This window comes from Eumetopias jubatus, unplaced genomic scaffold (genome assembly GCF_037043125.1).
Source record: "Eumetopias jubatus isolate StellerSeaLion01/CBP00866 unplaced genomic scaffold, mEumJub1_p1.0 scaffold_16, whole genome shotgun sequence".
In the NCBI taxonomy this organism is placed as follows: Eukaryota; Metazoa; Chordata; class Mammalia; order Carnivora; family Otariidae; genus Eumetopias; species Eumetopias jubatus.
Window position 1 is genome coordinate 85,686,271 of NW_028274822.1, and position 18,878 is coordinate 85,705,148.

General features: G+C 41.5%; 1 protein-coding gene across 1 annotated transcript in view; it reads right to left on the minus strand.

The window, feature by feature from the left end:
• ATP2A2 (ATPase sarcoplasmic/endoplasmic reticulum Ca2+ transporting 2) overlaps positions 1-18,878 on the minus strand; it is a 57,274-nt gene that overhangs the window by 11,424 nt on the left and 26,972 nt on the right. Inside the window, exons 6-11 of the mRNA XM_028116488.2 lie at positions 12,632-12,712; positions 10,103-10,188; positions 8,102-8,566; positions 4,101-4,189; positions 3,538-3,640; positions 2,627-2,758 (exon numbers count right to left, since the gene is read on the minus strand). Of these exons, the coding sequence (XP_027972289.1) occupies positions 2,627-2,758; positions 3,538-3,640; positions 4,101-4,189; positions 8,102-8,566; positions 10,103-10,188; positions 12,632-12,712 (956 nt within the window). The remainder of the gene's footprint in view (positions 1-2,626; positions 2,759-3,537; positions 3,641-4,100; positions 4,190-8,101; positions 8,567-10,102; positions 10,189-12,631; positions 12,713-18,878) is intronic.

The window sequence follows — 18,878 nt, forward strand, 5'->3', positions numbered from 1 at the left end:
CTCCAGGCCGAGCAGTTGGAAAATCTTGCAAGAGAAAGAGGTGAGAAAGAGGTTGTAGGATGTTAAAAATCACCTTAAGGCATTTGTAACAAGTGAAAATGGAAGATAAGGGAGGGTTTCAAGGTCTGGCAGTTGTGTTAAGAATGAGCTGAAGGGGGACAAGGTGCACCACTTAGTACAAATAATCCAAGAGATCATGGCAACTGTGGGCAGAAATAGGTGGTCCAGACCACTGCTGCCTCACAGAAGTTCCTACTGTGGTGGGAATGTTCTGGCAGGGATGCTCATGTAGCTGTCCAATGTGGCTACTACTATGCACTTGAAGAGCCGCTGTTTTCTTTATTCTAAAGAGCTTCAGGGAGCCAGTGGCCACCATATTACACTCCAGCACGGTGACCAAAGACCTCATGGGAGTAACTGCAAACAGGTCAGGTTGAGTACTGGGCCCTGGGGCCTCCCCACCCCTGGTGGGAGGTGGAAGATCCAGCCAAGGGAGTCGGCACAGGGCCGGGAGCGAGGAGAACAAGTGAAGGAATGTTTCAAGGAGGGAGAGACTAACAGCTTGGGTAAATGAGGACTGAAAATTACCCTTTCAGATTTAGATGCTGTTGGATCTGGATTGTGTATACAATCAAATTACCTACAACGTATACTGTCTCCTTTTTGACTTTTAAACCTTTGATTTTTCTTGCCTTATTGCATGGACTGGGGCTGCAAGTACAATACTGAATAGAAACACGGAAGGTAGAACTTCTGTTACTATTAAGTATGACATCACTACAGGCTCTGTGTAAATGCACCATCAGCTTGAAGGTGAAGTCTGCTTTTTATCATGAACAGAAATTTTATCAGATGCCTTTTCTGTATCTACTTAATAATCTTATGGTTTTCTGTCTTGATTTGAATTACCCTGACTCTCCCCTAACCCCCACTCAGACACAGAGCTAATGATAATTACAGAAATCCCCAAGAACCTCAGCGTCTAATGTGGGCAGTGATGAGTGGACTGACGCCTGCGGGTTCTCCGCCAGGCTGGGTGGATTACAGCCACCCTCTCAGCCAGAGCTGGCACAAGCAGAAAAAAGACCGTCACTGAATTCTGCATTATCTGACTCATATGTATTTATGTGTTTAGTTTCCATCAAGCATTTGTACCAAATGCTCTAGGAAGACTGATGGAACTTGTAGTAATTCTGACAAGGTGTGGACCTAGGCACCAGATATATCCGAGGGTTCGGGGGAGGAAAAGAACAAAGCCCTTCCACCAGTATTAGAATGGTCCAGAGTGGTAGTTATTTCAAAAGCTGGGTCCTGCCCACTTCACCTCTGAACTACAACAGGTTCCTCCTTTCTGGGGGCTGGGGACTGGCATGAGTTCGGATCTGGGAATTTTCAGTGAAGGAGCCCCATGACAGTCATTTCTGACCACCCCCTCTCCACTCTGCTCAGCTGCAGACAAAAAATGAGGCAAAGGCAGCCGTGGAGCAAGAAAATGCTTAGTCTGCAGATAAGAGAACAGATGGCTGTGCCCTCATTTGTGGTCATCATGACAGTTAACACACCACTTTTAAGCTCCATGATACTACTTGTTTCCCCTTCATCAAGTAGTTATAGGTCTAGAATCAATTTTAACCCTCAGTCTCTGTGAAGCTAAGTCTTCAGGTTGCTTCTAAGGGACTTAGTCACACCAACTAATAATAGAGCTGTCAGGCAGTGTGGCTTTGCAAGGACCAGCACTGCCCCCTACCCTTACCGCCAGTCAGGGAGTGAGCTCTCTGAAATGGAGACAAGGGGCCTGGACTTCTCCCATCCTATGGCAGCCATATATGTCGGCAGGATGCCACAGGACCTGCCCAAGACCCTCGGTACTAGGAGACTGCTGGCGGTGAGGTGTGAATTGGTACACTTCAGTGGAGATCTACATCCTTAATTCCAGTGTGAGTTTTGCTTCCTCAAACAATGCGAAGAAAGAAAGGGTGCGGGAGGAGTCCAGTTCTGCCTCACGCTGTGAGACTATGCCAAGTCACCGAAGGCCTCAGTTTCCCTGCCTGTTAAGTGCCAGACTGGACTGGATGGTCTTGAAGCCCCTTTCACAGCCTGAGATTTGGTGTGCTCACCAAAATGCTTAAAGAGCTTCAGTGGAGTGGATTCGAGAAAACAGGAAAAGAATACAGTAAAATGGCTGCTTTAAGAAATTTTACTAAAAGAGAAAAGAAGTGGGGTGCTAAAGGGGGAAATAAAGTCCAAAGAAAGTTTTAAGATAAAAACCATACTACTATTTGTCCTATACTGATAGAGATCTGTGGAGACTAGACGGAAAAGTGATAACGCAGGAGAGGGGGTGGGGCTTGTGGCTCAAGGAGCAGCTGGGCTCTGTCGGGAGCGGGGACAGTGCACTCACAGTGCCACGGGCTCTGAGAAGACAGACCTTGGAGGCACGGTGACTGTGGAAAATATCTAGTGATACCTATGTTCCTGGTCAGAGAGCTGGATCATTTGACCTGAGAGCAAATGTGGGGAAGGAGATGCCGCAAGTTTCAGGAGATAATGTACATATACCTTAGCTATCTATGAGCGGGGGGAAGCAAAGGGCAGCACGGACAACACACCAAGCTTGAATACTGACCGAGTTGCAGGCATTTGCTCGTTCTACTTTAGAAAGACCCTTCAATTCAGTATCGAATACATTCATCTTCTCTACTAGGCAAGTAAGAGCAGTCTCCGTAGCTTCTCCAACTTTTTCATACACACCCTTCGCCTGTAAAGTTCAAAAGTAGTAAATAAGTTTTTCATTAACAAAGACTTTCCATCAGAGGACAACTTCTTCACATCATTCTTCTAGGGGCCATGTTTATCTGACTCTGGAGCACATGATGCAGATAATAAAAATATACTCAAAGCACGTTATCCTATTCTAATAAGTAGTTTTTTAATTTCCTTTAACCATGAGAACCTACTAGTCACAGTATTCAAACAGAGCTTGCAAAGAGCACGTGTCACTGTGTGTTGTTATCATTTCACAGAGTTCATATGGGGTTTCTATTGGGGCCTGGCTTGTCTAATTTTAGATAGAAACGAGTGGATCACTATGTAAGTAAGAAGGGAGGGAAAAAAGGATTTTTGTTGGTTAAATTTTGTATCATGATCATCAAAACAACCCTCTAACCCTCAGCTTGTGAAGGATGTAACAGTCCCCATCTTAAAAAAAAAAAAAAGAGACCAATACCCTACACTTTCAGGAAAACATGCCCTGTTCTAGGTTTTCCTCATGTATTGTAGCTGCACCAGAGCAGAAGGGCTCACCACGTACACTCTGACTCTTAGCGAAGTGACTGCAATGCTCAGTCAGGGGACATAGGAAAGGCTCTCCGCTTTCTTTGGCTAGTTCACACTGACTCAGATAAAATGGAAAGAGGAAATAAAATCAGGAACCCTTACTTTCCAAAGGGAGGAAGGAAGGCTGGATTTTCATTCCACCCACCCCACCCTTGAAACTAGAACAGCCAGGTCTACTTTCTCATTTATGAGAAGCCTTACCTCATTGTAATCCAACGCAGAATCATTACAAAGAGCACAAATTGTTGCCAATTCCACAAGACCATCATATTGATGACATTTCACTGGTTTATCATCTTTATGCCTATCAAAAGAAAACACTTTTAGAGCACAGTGTGGTCATCTCTCTTGATTTTCACTTAATTATACAATATAATTTTGTCGACAAGAGCCTTGGCAAGTATTCAAAAGAATTTGAGCGATGGCTCCTAGAAATCTGATCCTGGAGATAATAAAAGAATGTGTCTTTGATATCAGGAATCAATCAGTAAAGACCAGGAGTTCTTAATGAAATTCTTCCACCACAGGTTATCAATATAGAACAAACAGAAACCCCACTTGAAAAATTGGGCTCCAAAAATAAAGATGAAAAAAAAGTCTGACTTATAACCTGTGTTTTCTCTTTCAAAGTGCATTAAAAAAAAATTACTAGTCCAGTAACTAATACGAGCCACATTCAGAAAACTTTTTAGATACACTGCAAATCTATCCAAGTCCCAAACTGCCACAATGGATCCTTTCAATGATAAGGCAGATTTACTCACACTTCTCCAATAGGGGCGTATGTTGATCCAGTAATGGTAAACTCATTAAGGGAACAACTATCACCTTCAACTTTGTCCAGAATGAACATCTACAGAAAAAAGGCACGAATGTTTAAAAGGCGTAAAAATATGCTGGAAAAAACAATCTTTGCTACGACAAAAAGCATTTCTCATTTAAGAAAGCAAACTTATAAATTGAAGCTCAGCAGAAGTACCGTCCCCCCTTATTCCAACCAGGCGTTATTTAAGATCACTTCCCCATCCATCCAAGAGTCAGAAACAGCATCACTGAGGTGCTGAATAAATAAGCAGCAGCAGGGGCACCAAAGACACAGAAGACAACCCACATGACACATGAGTTATAAGGACTCTCGGTCAGTCAATTCCACAGACACAGCAGTGCTCTTCAGAGTGCTCAGAATTCTAAATTTCAAATGGTTAGCTGAGAAAGTAGTATTAGGTAGTCCTGCCTCAGAGCTAATAGTAAAAGCCTGGGAAAAATAAACTCACATTTCAGAGCCGCATAAACACTCCCTGAGTAAAATAAGACAAATTACTTCTCTCCTCCTTCCCACTTATTTTTATTGTGGCAATAGCTCATTTTCTATGAAGCTCCATAACCCCATGTGTACAGTATGGAGGCTGCAGAGCTGAATGAACTCATGTTACCAAGACAATATACACAGAAGCACTTAGGAAATAAAGGATGCTTCATTTTATACAATAAAGTGACATGAGCTAGTTTCTTAAAAACAAGGGTTTTTTTTCCCCGTGGTTTGCTTTTCTATCATAATTCAGAAGCCCAGTTTAGAAGACTCAGATTTAGATATGTTTTCATGTAAATTTAAACTGTAAAATCTTATCACAGAACACAAAAACAAAAGTGCTATCTCAACTAGACTTTTGTCACACCAAAATCCCTCTGAAATATGAACAATTAAGAATTATGACTGGGGCGCCTGGGTGGCTCAGTCAGTTAAGCGTCTGCCTTCGGCTCAGGTCATGATCTCAGGGTCCTGGGATCACCACATCAGGCTCCCTGCTCTGCGGGGAGTCCGCTTCTCCCTCTCCTTCCTGCTTGTGCTCTCGCTCTTTTTCTCTAATAAGTAAATAAAATCTTTTTTCTTTTTTTTAAAGATTTTATTTGACAGAGACACAGCGAGAGAGGGAACACAAGAAGGGGGAGTGGGAGAGGGAGAAGCAGGCTTCCCGCTGAGCAGGGAGCCCGATGTGGGGCTCAATCCCAGGACCCTGGGATCATGACCTGAGCTGAAGGCAGACGCTTAACGACTGAGCCACCCAGGTGGCCCAGTAAATAAAATCTTTTTTTTTTTTTAAAGATTTTATTTATTTGACAGAGACATAGCGAGATGTAACATTAGCAGGGGGAGGGGGAGAAGCAGGCTTCCCGCTGAGCAGGGAGCCCGATGCGGGGCTCGATCCCAGGACCCTGGAATCACGACCCGAGCCAAAGGCAGATGATTAACGACTGAGCCACCCAGGCGCCCCCCAGTAAATAAAATCTTAAAAAATAATTATAATAATAATAATAATTTCTACACCCTACATGGGGCTTGATCTTACAGCCCTTGAGATCAAGAGTTGTATGCTCTGACTGAGCCGGCCAGTCGCCCAAAAAGCTTCATTTCAAAAGTATACTTAGATATAAATCAACCTTGGAATGGAACTAAAGCCATGAGCAAGACATACAAAGTGGCTTAAAAAAGAAGTATATAATGGGATTTAAAACCGACTCCTGATAAAAAAGGTTCTAGTTCAAACATATACAACCAGTGTCAAATGAGGAAAAGATTCATGTCCAAGGTCACATGCAGCAAGATCAGTGACGCCTACATTTTTTTCTAACAGATACAACACCTAAAAAAGGAAGCTTGTCAAATGGCTCCTTCCAAAGATGTGTGACATTTTACAGAAGAGGAACAAAGGACCAGAGAGGTTAAAGCATGTGCTGAAGGTTATATAATTATTAAGTGGAAAAGAGAGGACTGGATTTAACTACCAATCTCTAAGAAAATCCAACTTTACCCTTTTATCAGAAGTTGTGTGGCCCTTGGATATGTTACTTAACCTCTCAGGGCCTTAATTTTTTAAACCTCTTGAGCAGGATTACCATATGATTCAAATAAAGTCACATGTGAGAAAACAAATTAACTGTACTAAGCAATATCAAAGCAAGTTAGCATTATGACTACATGCCATGTCACTTCTTTAATGATACAGTTTATAAAAAGTGAAACTCTTTGGGTTTATACCAAAGTCCAAAGTACTCTAAGATATTCAGAATTCTAATCCACATTAAGTAAATCTGAACGCACGTGGGCATTTTAGATTTCGAGCAAGTAAACCATTTAGGAACTGCATGATGACAGTATCTCTAAGTCAAGGGCAGTTATGCAACTCACTGCAAGAAACCTCCTGGAGAATACTGATTAGCATCAGCTTTCTGTCATAGAGAGAGAACAGAACAAAGAGGCAAGCTAGGCTGCTTCTTTAATAGAAGAAAACATCTTAAACCAGTTAAGGGAAAATATAAAAACAAAGAATTCTTCCTATGGACTCTGTTTTATTCTTAGTTTGAAATTTGATTTGCTGCCCCAGTTTGAAATTAGTTGCCAACTAGCTATTAGCTAATTTATGCAACCTTTTCTGGTTCCAAGGAATGAAAACTTAGGTAGCCAAGTCAAACCCTGCACTTCTGGTGAAACCCAGGACAGACTGGGAGCTTACCACTTAAGAGACAAAACACCTGTCAGTTCATTCGAAGTCGGGATCTGGATTACACAGAGTTTTGCTGGGGTGGGGCGTGGGGGTGGAGGATGGGACGGACACCGATGATGACTGTGTATCTAAAAATCATCATGAGTTTAAGTGTGGCAAGATAAAGATTCAGAGGGTTTAACTGTATTAAGAATTTCTAATGTGAAAAAATATTATCCAGAATCCTGGAGCTAAGGCCAAGAGGATGCCCACATGTCCCTTCAATGTCATTCAGAAGCATTCCTTTAACAGGCTCACTCAAAGATGTAGTATTCTAGGAAAATTTAACATTGTTCCACTGTGCTACTTACCATTAAGAGCTCATGTTACATGAAGTTAGGGATTTGTGTCCTGTAGGAAAGATAACCTGTAGTTTTACTGCCCTATTGGATATTAACCAGTTTTTGCAATCTAACATATAGCAATTCTATGCTGTTACTGAGTACTTCCTCAAATGCTCTTGTAACCAGTTTTACTGATTCCCTCATTATTTAACAAGCTAAACAGAATCTTTGACCAGTGTCCACTCAATATTTTTATGAGTTGTGTGTACCTTCTGGAAAATTATACTCTGAAAAGACTTGTACAAAGTTGTTTAAATAAAACCTAGGAAAAGAACATAATTCAGCTGTATCAGTGTTTCTGTAGTTACTACTTTTCTAAGGGCAAGTTTAAACAGTTTCTTATTTTATCCCCCCAGTGATGGTCAAAACAACCTAAGAAAGGAAGGATGAACACATATAACAAAGCAAGTTAAAGGCAATTATTTAACTTTCAAGAAAGCATGTCTCATTCAATGTGTTATGGAAATACCAGTTAGAAGTTTAGCTAGGCAGGTACGGAGGGAACTAGCTGCTTTATAGGATTCTCTTCCTTTAAGGCTGGTCCAGTAACACACATGCATTCAGAGACAGAGGAGCAGGAATACAAAGGGAACATAGTCGCCTAACACATTAACAGATTGCCTGTAGTCACCTTCCCCAATATAAGCACATCAACTATGCAGATACCCTTTATTCCATGAATTAATTTTAGGAATTAGATGACTAATTCCTCTGGGGCATCAGATTACCTTGGGCTCTGGCTATACACACAACCCATTTGTTTAAAGCACTCAAAAAAGTATCAAATTACAAATCCAAGGTTTTGATGGCATGAGGGCATATTCCTAGGATGAACCAATAACCACCACCAGCAAAGAATCTTAAATCACTCCCACTTACCCTGCACACAGACATCTGGTTCGTTGTCAGTGTACCAGTCTTGTCTGAGCAGATAACAGAAGTACAACCAAGGGTTTCCACAGAAGGGAGGCTTCGAACAATAGCATTTTTCTTTGCCATTCTGCGAGTTCCAAGAGCCAGGCAGGTGGTGATGACAGCAGGCAGACCTTCAGGAATGGCTGCCACAGCCAGAGCCACCGCAATTTTAAAGTAGTAAATAGCGCCCCTGATCCAGGAGCCTCCATGAACTGGGTCGTTGAAGTGCCCAATGTTTATGATCCAGACTGCAATGCAAATCAGGGAGATGACTTTGGAAAGCTGTTCCCCAAACTCATCTAGTTTCTGCTGGAGGGGGGTTCTCTCCTGCTCTGTTGCCACCATTTCATCCCGGATCTTGCCAATTTCCGTGTTCACTCCAGTTGCCACCACCACTCCCATGGCTTTGCCAGCAGCAATGTTTGTACCCTACGACAGAAGTAGAGGAAACTGGTTATAAGATTAACATCGCACCCAACTTAAAACTGACTAGTAGCAGCGGTGCCTGGTTGGCTCAGTCATTAAGCGTCTGCCTTCAGCTCAGGTGACGATCCCAGGGTCTTGGGATCGAGCCCCGCATTGGGCTCCCTGCTCCGCGGGAAGCCTGCTTCTCCCTCTCCCACTCCCCCTGCTTGCGTTCCCTCTCTCGCTGTGTCTCTCTCTGTCAAATAAATAAAATCATAAAACAAAAAACAAAAACAAAAAACAACTGACTAGCAAACTCAGACTTGGATGGGTTTTGACTAGAGCACCCAGACTCTCATATTCTACTGGGCCTTGGAGGGTGTGCTCTTCAGAGAACCAGCCATCCAAACTTGATGCAGGCGGCACGTTACAGCTCTCCTGGATTATCATTTTATGTGGTCCCCACTTGCCCAGAGCAGCTCCACCCTGACCCCCCTGGAATCTCTACTCACCATACCGAACCTGGCTTGCAGACTAGCTTTGGGCTTGAACAGTGCTCTAACCCCTCTGCGTTCCTCATTTTTCGAACTCCATACAGCCCTCAACCTTAAGCTGGCTCCAATAGTCCCACCTCCCCTACTTTCATCACCCACAATAAGCAGGGCAACCAGCACCATGTGCTACCTTGAGGATCTCCACTCAAGCACTGGCATTCAAACAATCAATGAAATCAAGTACAGGGCTCTCTCCCCAGCCCACTTTAATTCCTAGCGCTGGCATGATACCACTTCATTATTTCCACTGTAATTCTATAGCACTTTACTTACTATGAGTGGTTAGGCTCCCACACTAACCCACAGAACCTACCACTTGAAATAGCATATAAAATACCAAACAAGCAAAATATACAAATTTCTCAACTTCTTATTTCAAAAAAATTTAACAGAAAAACTGTAGTACAGTGAACATCTGTTTTGCTTTTCATCCAGACTCACCAGTTATTAAATGGTTTGCCACATCTGTTCTCTCTCTAAACACATACCTCGTCCATATAATTTTAATAAGCCTTTTCCACACAAATCTACTTTTCAAGGTTTACAGATAAAGAATTTAAAGATGTTTGATCTGATCTTTTATTCCCCTCAAAAACCTGCTCATTAAAACAGACAACACTGGGGAGGGAGCCTGGCTGGCTCTGTCAGAAGAGTATGTGACTCTTGATCTTGAGGGTCTTGAGTTCAAGCCCCACACTGGCTGTAGTTTACTTAAAAATAAACAAACTTAAAACCCTGCAGATTTTAAATTCTGAGAATGTCTCCAAATAAAAATACATTTGAGAGGGCGCCTGGGTGGCTCAGTCGTTAAGCGTCTGCCTTTGGTTCAGGTCATGATCCCAGGGTCCTGGGTTCGAGCCCCGCATCAGGCTCCCTGCTTGGCAGGAAGCCTGCTTCTCCGTCTTGCACTCCCCCTGCCTGTGTTCCTGCTCTCGCTATCTCTCTGTCAAATAAATAAATAAAATCTTAAAAAAAAAAAAACACAAACATTTGACAAAGTACTTACAGAAAAGAGCATGTTCTTTTTATCTTGATTGACAGCCCGTGGGTCCGGGACAGGGTCAGTGTGCTTGATGACAGATACAGACTCACCTAAGCAGGTTGTGAGAAGGGATGGTTAGGTCTGTGCAATTCATACCTAGACCCTGAGCCCTCATCCACTCATGCTACCACCACTCTCAGGAAAGGAGATAAAAGATCCAATTCGCTTGAAGGAGAAAAACTAGTAAAATTTAGAAATAGAATCCCAGTCAATTGCCTGTATTTCCCGGAGTAACTATTCAAATCTAGTTTATTTTCAGGTATCAACTTTAATACTATGAATATATATTTACATTTATTTATTGTAAACTTACGTACACACACTAATACTTCATAAAAAGGTCAAAGTATATTTATTCTTAACACAATGAACATACTAGATACATTATACGTATAATGAGGAGCATCTACTGGGAAGCCTATTTTTGTTCATTAATGCCAGACATGAGAAATGAAAACATTGTTTTAGAAATATCTTCATTAGTAATGAGTGATCAGACCATTCTATTTCAATAAAATGAAACTGAAAAACAATCAGCACTAAAAACATCACATGGTAGATAAAGGACTACTTTAACTTTTACAATGTCTTGTCGAATCTGGTTTCAACCTTACTTAACATCGCTTATGAAATATATAACTGGGGTTGGTCTGAGTAACATGAAATGTGGCTCCAGTTGTTCATTTAAATTTCAGGTAGCCAACTTCACTCTCGATATCTGAACAAACCTGGTTCCTCACTCTAGTCTGAAACTACAGTATCATTATTTAACAAAAAAAACACTAAGTTTTATGAGAGGTTTTAAAAGATAATTACTGGGGCGCCTAGGTGGCTCAGCTGGTTAAGTGACTGCCTTCGGCTCATGTCATGATCCTGGAGTCCCGGGATCGAGCCCCACATCGGGCTCCCTGCTCAGCGGGGAGTCTGCTTCTCCCTCTGACCCTCTTCCCTCTCGTGCTCTCTACCTCTCATTCTCTCTCAAATAAATAAAATCTTTAAAAAAAAAAAAAAAGATAATTATTTCTGTAGGCATACTATGAAAATCTTATATGCACCACCTAATCAGTTTCCCAACATTTTACGGCTCATCAGCTTTCAGCTTGTTGCTGCTAATGGGAGTTTTAGTAACTAAGCTATTCACAGAGAAATAATAAAAGAGCCCAGGTTACTCACAGCACTACCTCCTAGGACTTCAGCTGCTTTTCAAAACTGATAATCAGATAAATCTTGATTACCTTTGGGTTTTCTATTGACCCTATTTAACTCAGGTTAGCATTGTGTTAATCTTCTGACCACCTTACTTCCAGTTAATTAGAACCCTCCACCCTAGACTATGCCTTTACCAAACAAAAATGGAAAAATGTTCCAAACAATTTCAAATCTAAGCGTGCAAACTTTAGGCAGTAAAACATTCACCGTTTTTGGAGGCTGCTAACTTTTGTTAATTGTACATCTGATCATTGCAAATATGTTAGATGTAAGATTAGCATTCCTCCAATGAAAAAAATTATAGCTCCGGAACCTCTCTCTCCTGCCTGGGAAAAGAACGCTAAGTAATTAATTCATTTTCATAAAACAGAGAAACAACGCTTCAACCTTAAGATTATTACCTCTGCTAATGTAGAAATTTGTAACTTCTTTTTTTAGAAAGTAAAAACATAAAAGAGATTTTTGGTGAAAGCTATTTTTTTTTTTTTAAGATTTATTTGACTGAGAGAGAGAGAGTGAGTGAACGAGCACAAGCAGGGGAGTGGGAGAGGGAGAAGTAGGCTTCCCACTGAGCAGGGAGCCCAATGCGGGGCTCAATCCCAGGACCCCAGGATCACGATCTGAGCCATAGGCAGATGCTTAACCAACTGAGCCACCCGGGCACCCCGAAAGCTAATTTTTTTTTTTTTTTAAGATTTTATTTGAGAGAGAGAGAATGAGAGACAGAGAGCACGAGAGGGAAGAGGGTCAGAGGGAGAAGCAGACTCCCCGCTGAGCGGGGAGCCCGATGCGGGACTCGATCCCAGGACTCCAGGATCATGACCTGAGCCGAAGGCAGTCGCCCAACCGAGCCACCCAGGTGCCCCCGAAAGCTAATTTTTGATAAAATTAAAAGACAAATAGAGGTCTTATGAGATGAAAGCCAAGTTTTTTTAAACCCGATACATTGGCAAAAAAGCCAGATTTCTAAAGCATTAAGAAATAACTATCTTGGAGGCGCCTGGGTGGCTCAGTCGTTAAGTGTCTGCCTTCAGCTCAGGTCATGATCCCAGGATCCTGGGATCGAGCCCTGGGAGCCTGTTTCTCCCTCTCCCACTCCCCTTGCTTGTGTTCCCTCTCTCACTGTCTCTCTAATAAATAAATAAAATCTTAAAACAAAACAAAACAACTACCTTGGACAGGATCAAGATAAAACCCTAAAAAGGGACAGAAGGGGCAGGAGCCAACTCATGGTATCTGAGCAGGACTTCAACATTCAGAGACCTTCCAACGTATAATGCTTACCTGTGAGAATGGACTGGTCAACTCTTAGAGTAGTAGATTTGATGGAAGTTAATCTTATATCAGCAGGAACTTTGTCACCAACTAGTTGGAAAAAAAAGGCAGCTAAAATAAGCAATTTTACAATTCATGTTTCATAGAGATGAATCTGTCTCCAAATAAAACACATCTTAAAGAAAATACATAGCCTGTACACAGCACAAATACATAAAAATCTGTTAAATTAAGCAAGATAATCAACTTCTCCTTAGGGTCATAAAAACTCTTGCTAAATAGATACCGGATTTGAATTACACAGGAAGGAAGAGAATAATGCTCGGGGAAACCTCTACAAGACACATTACTTACACCCTTATACACACATGGCATGGTGAGGGGGATCAAGTTGTATATACCATGGTTTAATCCCATCATCAGAAGATATAAAATATCATGAGAAATAAAAGTACAGGGACATAAATTTAAAACAAATTGACAAGAGTTGAGAAAATGTGTCAAGTTTACAAAGATGTATAGAAATAGTAATTCTTATTATAGGGGGACTATAAAATCTGAAAATTTTGGTGTAAATAGGAAAAAAAAATCAGAGTTCTAAATCACTTTAGAGGCAAGTGTCTGAGCAGAGATCAATGAAATTCTGTGTTAGTGCACGCTTAATAAGGACAAATTAAATGCATGTAACGCATTACATGGTCTATGTAAAAGTAACAGTTCATTCAGTGTTTATAATTCAACTCTGCTTCCAGACTTTGTGACCACCCTTATATGCTGCTGAGTATGAAAAAAAAATGTTATAAAACCTCTGGAGTACAGTTTGACAATATATATCAAAACTACAAAGCACAATCTTTTTATCCCATATAATCCACTACAAGGAATTTACTCTTCAGATAGGCTCAGCAGAGTATGTTTAGTCACAGCGTAGTTTTATTATTAACAGTAGGAAGATGAGACAACTCCATTCATACTAAAGTGAAAATTTCCTCGAAGATATACTGTATATTAAGGGGGAAAACAGAAATGTGAAGCATCACCTATATCGACTGTCATTCATATAAGGAAATACCTTTGGGAAGGTATTACAAAATCTTAATGCTGGGTATGGAGTGGAGGGAGACTTTTCACTTTGTACTTTTGAAATCTGATTTATCAAATAAATGAATAAACCTCTTGCATCACCTCAAAGAAGATCTGTAAGTCAATTGAGTCTTCTTCCCCAGGCCAAAGAGCTCCTTTAACAGCTCTTAAAGGGTCCACATCTCTAGTTTGTATAGAGTAAATGCCACAGTGCAGATGCAGGAACAGATAAAGCCAATGTTTTACATGGTCTTGAGAATAGTGTCCAGAACACTGTAGACATTCAAATATTGTTGAACACATACTTATCAGTACCAAAGCAACCGAATATTAAAATAAGTGTACAACAGCTTTCCCTAACTTTCTGAAAGGTAACTATGGTAGCTTTCCAAGTCTGACACAAGGGAGAGCTAAAAATTAGAACAAGTACAGTCTCCCCTAGAATTGCATATAGTTTTTGTTGTTGTTGTTTTTTAAGAGGGAGTGGGGGGGTGGGTGGGAGAGGCAGATAGAGAATCTTAAGCAGGCTCCATGCCCAGCACAGAGCCCAATGCAGGGCTGAATCTCACCACCCTGAGATTATGACCTCAGCCAAAATCAAGTCAGATGCTTAAACAACTGAGCCACCTATGCACCTCTACATATAGTATTTTTAAGTCAAATGTTCATTTTTCCATGATTACATACTGAATTTTAACTGTCTGGTTATCTATGTAAACTGGCAAAATAGCCATTCTATCCAAGTAGATTCATTTCATCTGTTAAGCCTTCAATTTAGCTCTGATTTTTCTGCATTTCAGAGCTTTGAAGTTCCAAAGAGTAGGATTTGCTTTTTGAGCTCCAGTTCATTAAACAGCCCTATAGCCTAACTAGGAAATGTCACAAAGCAGCCCCAAAGCAGACTGTCAGTATATAATCTCAAGAGGCAAAGATCATCCTTGCATTTGACTGCAGGGACACATTAGGTTAAGGTGAAATTCCTGCTGGAAATGCTTATGCAATGAACAGCAATACTCCCGGACTGAATAAATGAGAACCTTTCACTTTAATTCTGCTCCTACTATAATCAACCATATACGAAACTTCAGTGACATAAACAGCTAAAATGCCCCATCAAGATGAAAATTTGAAACCATTTAAAATTTTTTACTGTATTATTTCTGGATGTCATAATTGATCATGCATGATCTGGAACATGAAAAGAATGTAAGGTTCAATGATGAACCTATGACCCTAAATGGAAAATTTACTTGAAAATGTTTCTTGCTGTCATAGGCAATTTATGTCACCGGAGCAAAAAATTTCTAACATGGCACGGGGGTCCCCACAATCTTTAAGTACTAAGACACTTCTGCACTCCAATAGCTGATCATATACCAGCAATTTAAAAGCAGAACAGCTGATGCCTGGGTGGCTCAGTCGGTTAAGCAACTGCCTTTGGCTCAGGGTCATGATCCCAGGGTCCTGGGATCAAGCCCCCAGTCAGGCTCTCTGCTCAGCAGGGAGCCTGCTTCTCCCTCTCCCTGCAGCTCCCCGTTTTGCATTCTCTGACCAAAAAAAAAAAAAAAACAAGAAACAAAAACATTTCATTTTTTTTAAGATTTTATTTTTTTTCAAAGATTTTATTTATTTATCTGAGAGAGAGAGAATGAGAGAGAGAACATGAGAGGAGAGAGGGTCAGAGGCAGACATGGGACTCGATCCTGGGACTCCAGGATCATGACCTGAGCTGAAGGCAGTCGCTTAACCAACTGAGCCACCCAGGTGTCCCAAGAACATTTCATTTTTAAAAAAATTTGAGAAAGAGAGAGAGCACATACAGGGGCGGGGAGGTGGGCAGAGGCAGAAGCAGACCCCCTGCTGAGCAGGAAGCCCAATACGGGGCTCAATCCCAGGACCCTGAGATCATGACCTAAGCTAAAGGCAGACACTTAACTGACTGAACCACCCAAGTGCCCAGAACATTTCATTTTATACTGAAAGCTGAATCCTGTTTTTCTAGTTCAACAATTTTATGTATAAGCCATAGCATGTACTCTCATATACCTACCAGATTTAAAGCCAGTCAATCTAATATTCAAATTGAGGATAAACTACAAGAAGATTCAAAAGAAGTATCTTGGTATTTATTTTGCTGTGTTTCACTGGAAGCTCAGAGGATTTTTTTTTTTTTTTTTAAAGATTTTATTTATTTATTTGACAGAGAAGAGACACAGCGAGAGAGGGAACACAAGCAGGGGGGAGTGGAGAGGGAGAAGCAGGCTTCCCGTGGAACAGGGAGCCCGATGCAGGGCTCGATCCCAGGATGCTGGGATCATGACCTGAGCCAGAGGCAGATGCTTAACGACTGAGTCACCCAGGCGCCCCAGCTCAGAGGATTTAAAATAGGTGGAACGTATCTTTGAGGCAATGAATATCAACATTAAATTTCTTTCCTGGATAACATGGTCAACATATTAGCCATTAGCTTGAGGCAGTATCAATTACTATATATAGGCAGCATTAAAAATTATACTTCTACTGGCATTATAAAAAACCAGCTACTTTCCCCCCTAAAGGTTTCTCTTTTTTAAGATTTTATTTTTAAGCAATCTCTATGCCCAACATGGGAATCAAACTCACAACCCTGACATCAAGAGTCGCACACCCTACTGAGCCAGCCAGGCACCCCTGCCCCAAAGGTCTATTTTAAATATATTAAAAAATTTCTTTGCTATACAGAAATTATATGGATACACATTTAATTGTTGGCCAAATATTTAGAAATGACTCAGCTGTCAAATGCTAGTAGAACAAATGACCCGGGAAGCCCTTAAAAACAGACCTCAAGCTTTTCTCAACTTCTCTTCCATCTGACAACAGCCATTCTAACTGGGAGGCAATTAAATATTTAGGAGTTAAAAGAAAAATATCATCTGGGAGCCATTTATAAACTATACAACCTCAGGACCTGCTCTTCAAGAATCTGGTTCAAGGGGTGCCTGGGTGGCTCAGTCGTTAAGCTTCTGCCTTCGGCTCAGGTCGTGATCCCAGGGTCCTGGGATCGAGCCCCGCATCAGGCTCCCTGCTCCGCGGGAAGCCTGCCTCTCCCTCTCCCACTCCCCATGCTTGTGTTCCCTCTCTCGCTGTATCTCTATCAAATAAATAAAATCTTTAAAAAAATAATAATAATCTGGCTCAATGCATTTGGGATGGAAATCCAGCTTTCAAAAAGTTCTCCAAACACAAAAAATACAAGAAACAACAACCAAGTATAATAATGGGTTTCAGATCCCACGAAGGGCTTATTCAGAACAGCCGGTTTACTTTGTGCTGTTTCTCATGTGCCAAGTATGCCAGCTCTAGGCCAAGAAGACCTTAATTCCCCCAACACCTGAGAAATTTATTACCTTAAAGTTTTACATTGGGGGTACCTGGGTGGCTCAGGCAATTAAGCATCTTGACTTTTTTTTTTTTTTTAAAGATTTTATTTATTTATTTGACAGAGACAGCGGGAGCAGGAACACAAGCAGAGGGAGTGGGGAGGGAGAAGCAGGCTTCCAGCCAAGCAGGGAGCCCGATGCGGGGCTCGATCCCAGGACCTTGGATCACAGGCAGATGCTTAACAACTGAGCCACCCAGGCACCCCAGCCATCTTGACTCTTGATTTCAGCTCAGGTCACGATCTCAGGGTTGTTGGATCGAGCCCCCACGTTGGGCTCTGTGATTAGCAGAGTTGGCTTTAAATTCTCTCCCTCTCCCTCACCTTCTGTCCCTCCCCCTGCTCACTTGCAAAGGTGCAAGCTCTCTCCCAAATAAAGTTTTACATTTGTTTCCATTTGTAACTGATCTCTGTAAGAAAGCAGCATAAATCCATACTGAAGCATCAATCCAAACCGGTCTTAAAAAACCTGCTATGGGGGTGCCTGGGTGGCTCAGATGGTTAAGTGTCTGCCTTCGGCTTGGGTCACGATCCCAGAGTCCTGGGATCAAGCCCCACATCAGGCTCCTGGCTCAGCAGGGAGCCTGCTTCTCCCTCTGCCCCTCCCCCCGCTCATGTGCTGTGTATCGAATGAATTTAAAAAAAAAAAAAAACCTGCTATGTTCTAGTATTCTCTTAGCTAGAAAAACCCTCACATCATCTTAATCAACCCATGTCCTCATTTTAGTTAGGAAACTAAAGCTCGAAGTAAAAGGGGTTTTACCTAAGGAACTTCAATTAAGGAAAGACTTAACCTACTGTGTGACTCTGCTTTGTGTTTTTCTAAGAGTCAATTTAGGATTGAATCCATTAAGAAGCACACTCTAAGGAAGGAAAAGATTCACAAGATTCAATGGATACTTTCCAAACTAAGACATAATTTTCTTTTGTCTGCAGGCTTCTATGAATTTCAGACAGAGGGCTTTGTGAGTGAGGAGCAGGCAGTGCTGTTCCTGATGATCGCACCCAGTAATATTTCCCTGATGGGGCATGTCAATGCCCTTAGGGCAAGTGGTAGTGGAAAATTCTTACTCTTGCCAAGTGGATGCTCTGCAATTTTTTCCTCTGAAATTTTTTCCCTGTCTCTTGGGTTCTAGTGGTGTAATAAAAGAATAAACTCTATTATAAATATCTTCGATTTGTTTAACATCTGACACTTTTCAAATTCAGCTTTTGGCTTCATAAGTCCATAAACTCTTTAATCTGCTACCACAATAGGGATTTCCACTCTGAACAAAATCCTCAATGTATACTTTATGCTAGGTGACCAAGAATGCAAGTAAAAGTCAAAAGAAATTACTCTGCCACATTTTAGAAATGAACACAAACTTTATCTTAAAACCTGGGAAAGAGTGTTCGTAAGCCATGGTACTTAAACAGTGTTACACCATTCCATCAAAAATAAATACTGATGGGGGCGCCTGGCTGGCTCAGTCGGTAGAGGATGTGGTTCTTGATCTCGGGGTTGTGAGTTCAAGCCCCTGCTGGGTGTTGAGATTACTAAAAAAAATAAACTTTAAAATAAATGAATGAATACTGATAGTTAAAATCAGCATTACTTAGAAAAGGCCTTAAAAAATATTGTATACAGAGAGAGCACACACACATGTTGGCAGTGGGGGAGGGAAAAAGGGGCAGGGAAGAGAGAATCTTAAGCAGACTTCACACTAAGCAAAGAGCCTGATCCAGGGGTCGATCTCATGACCCTGAGAT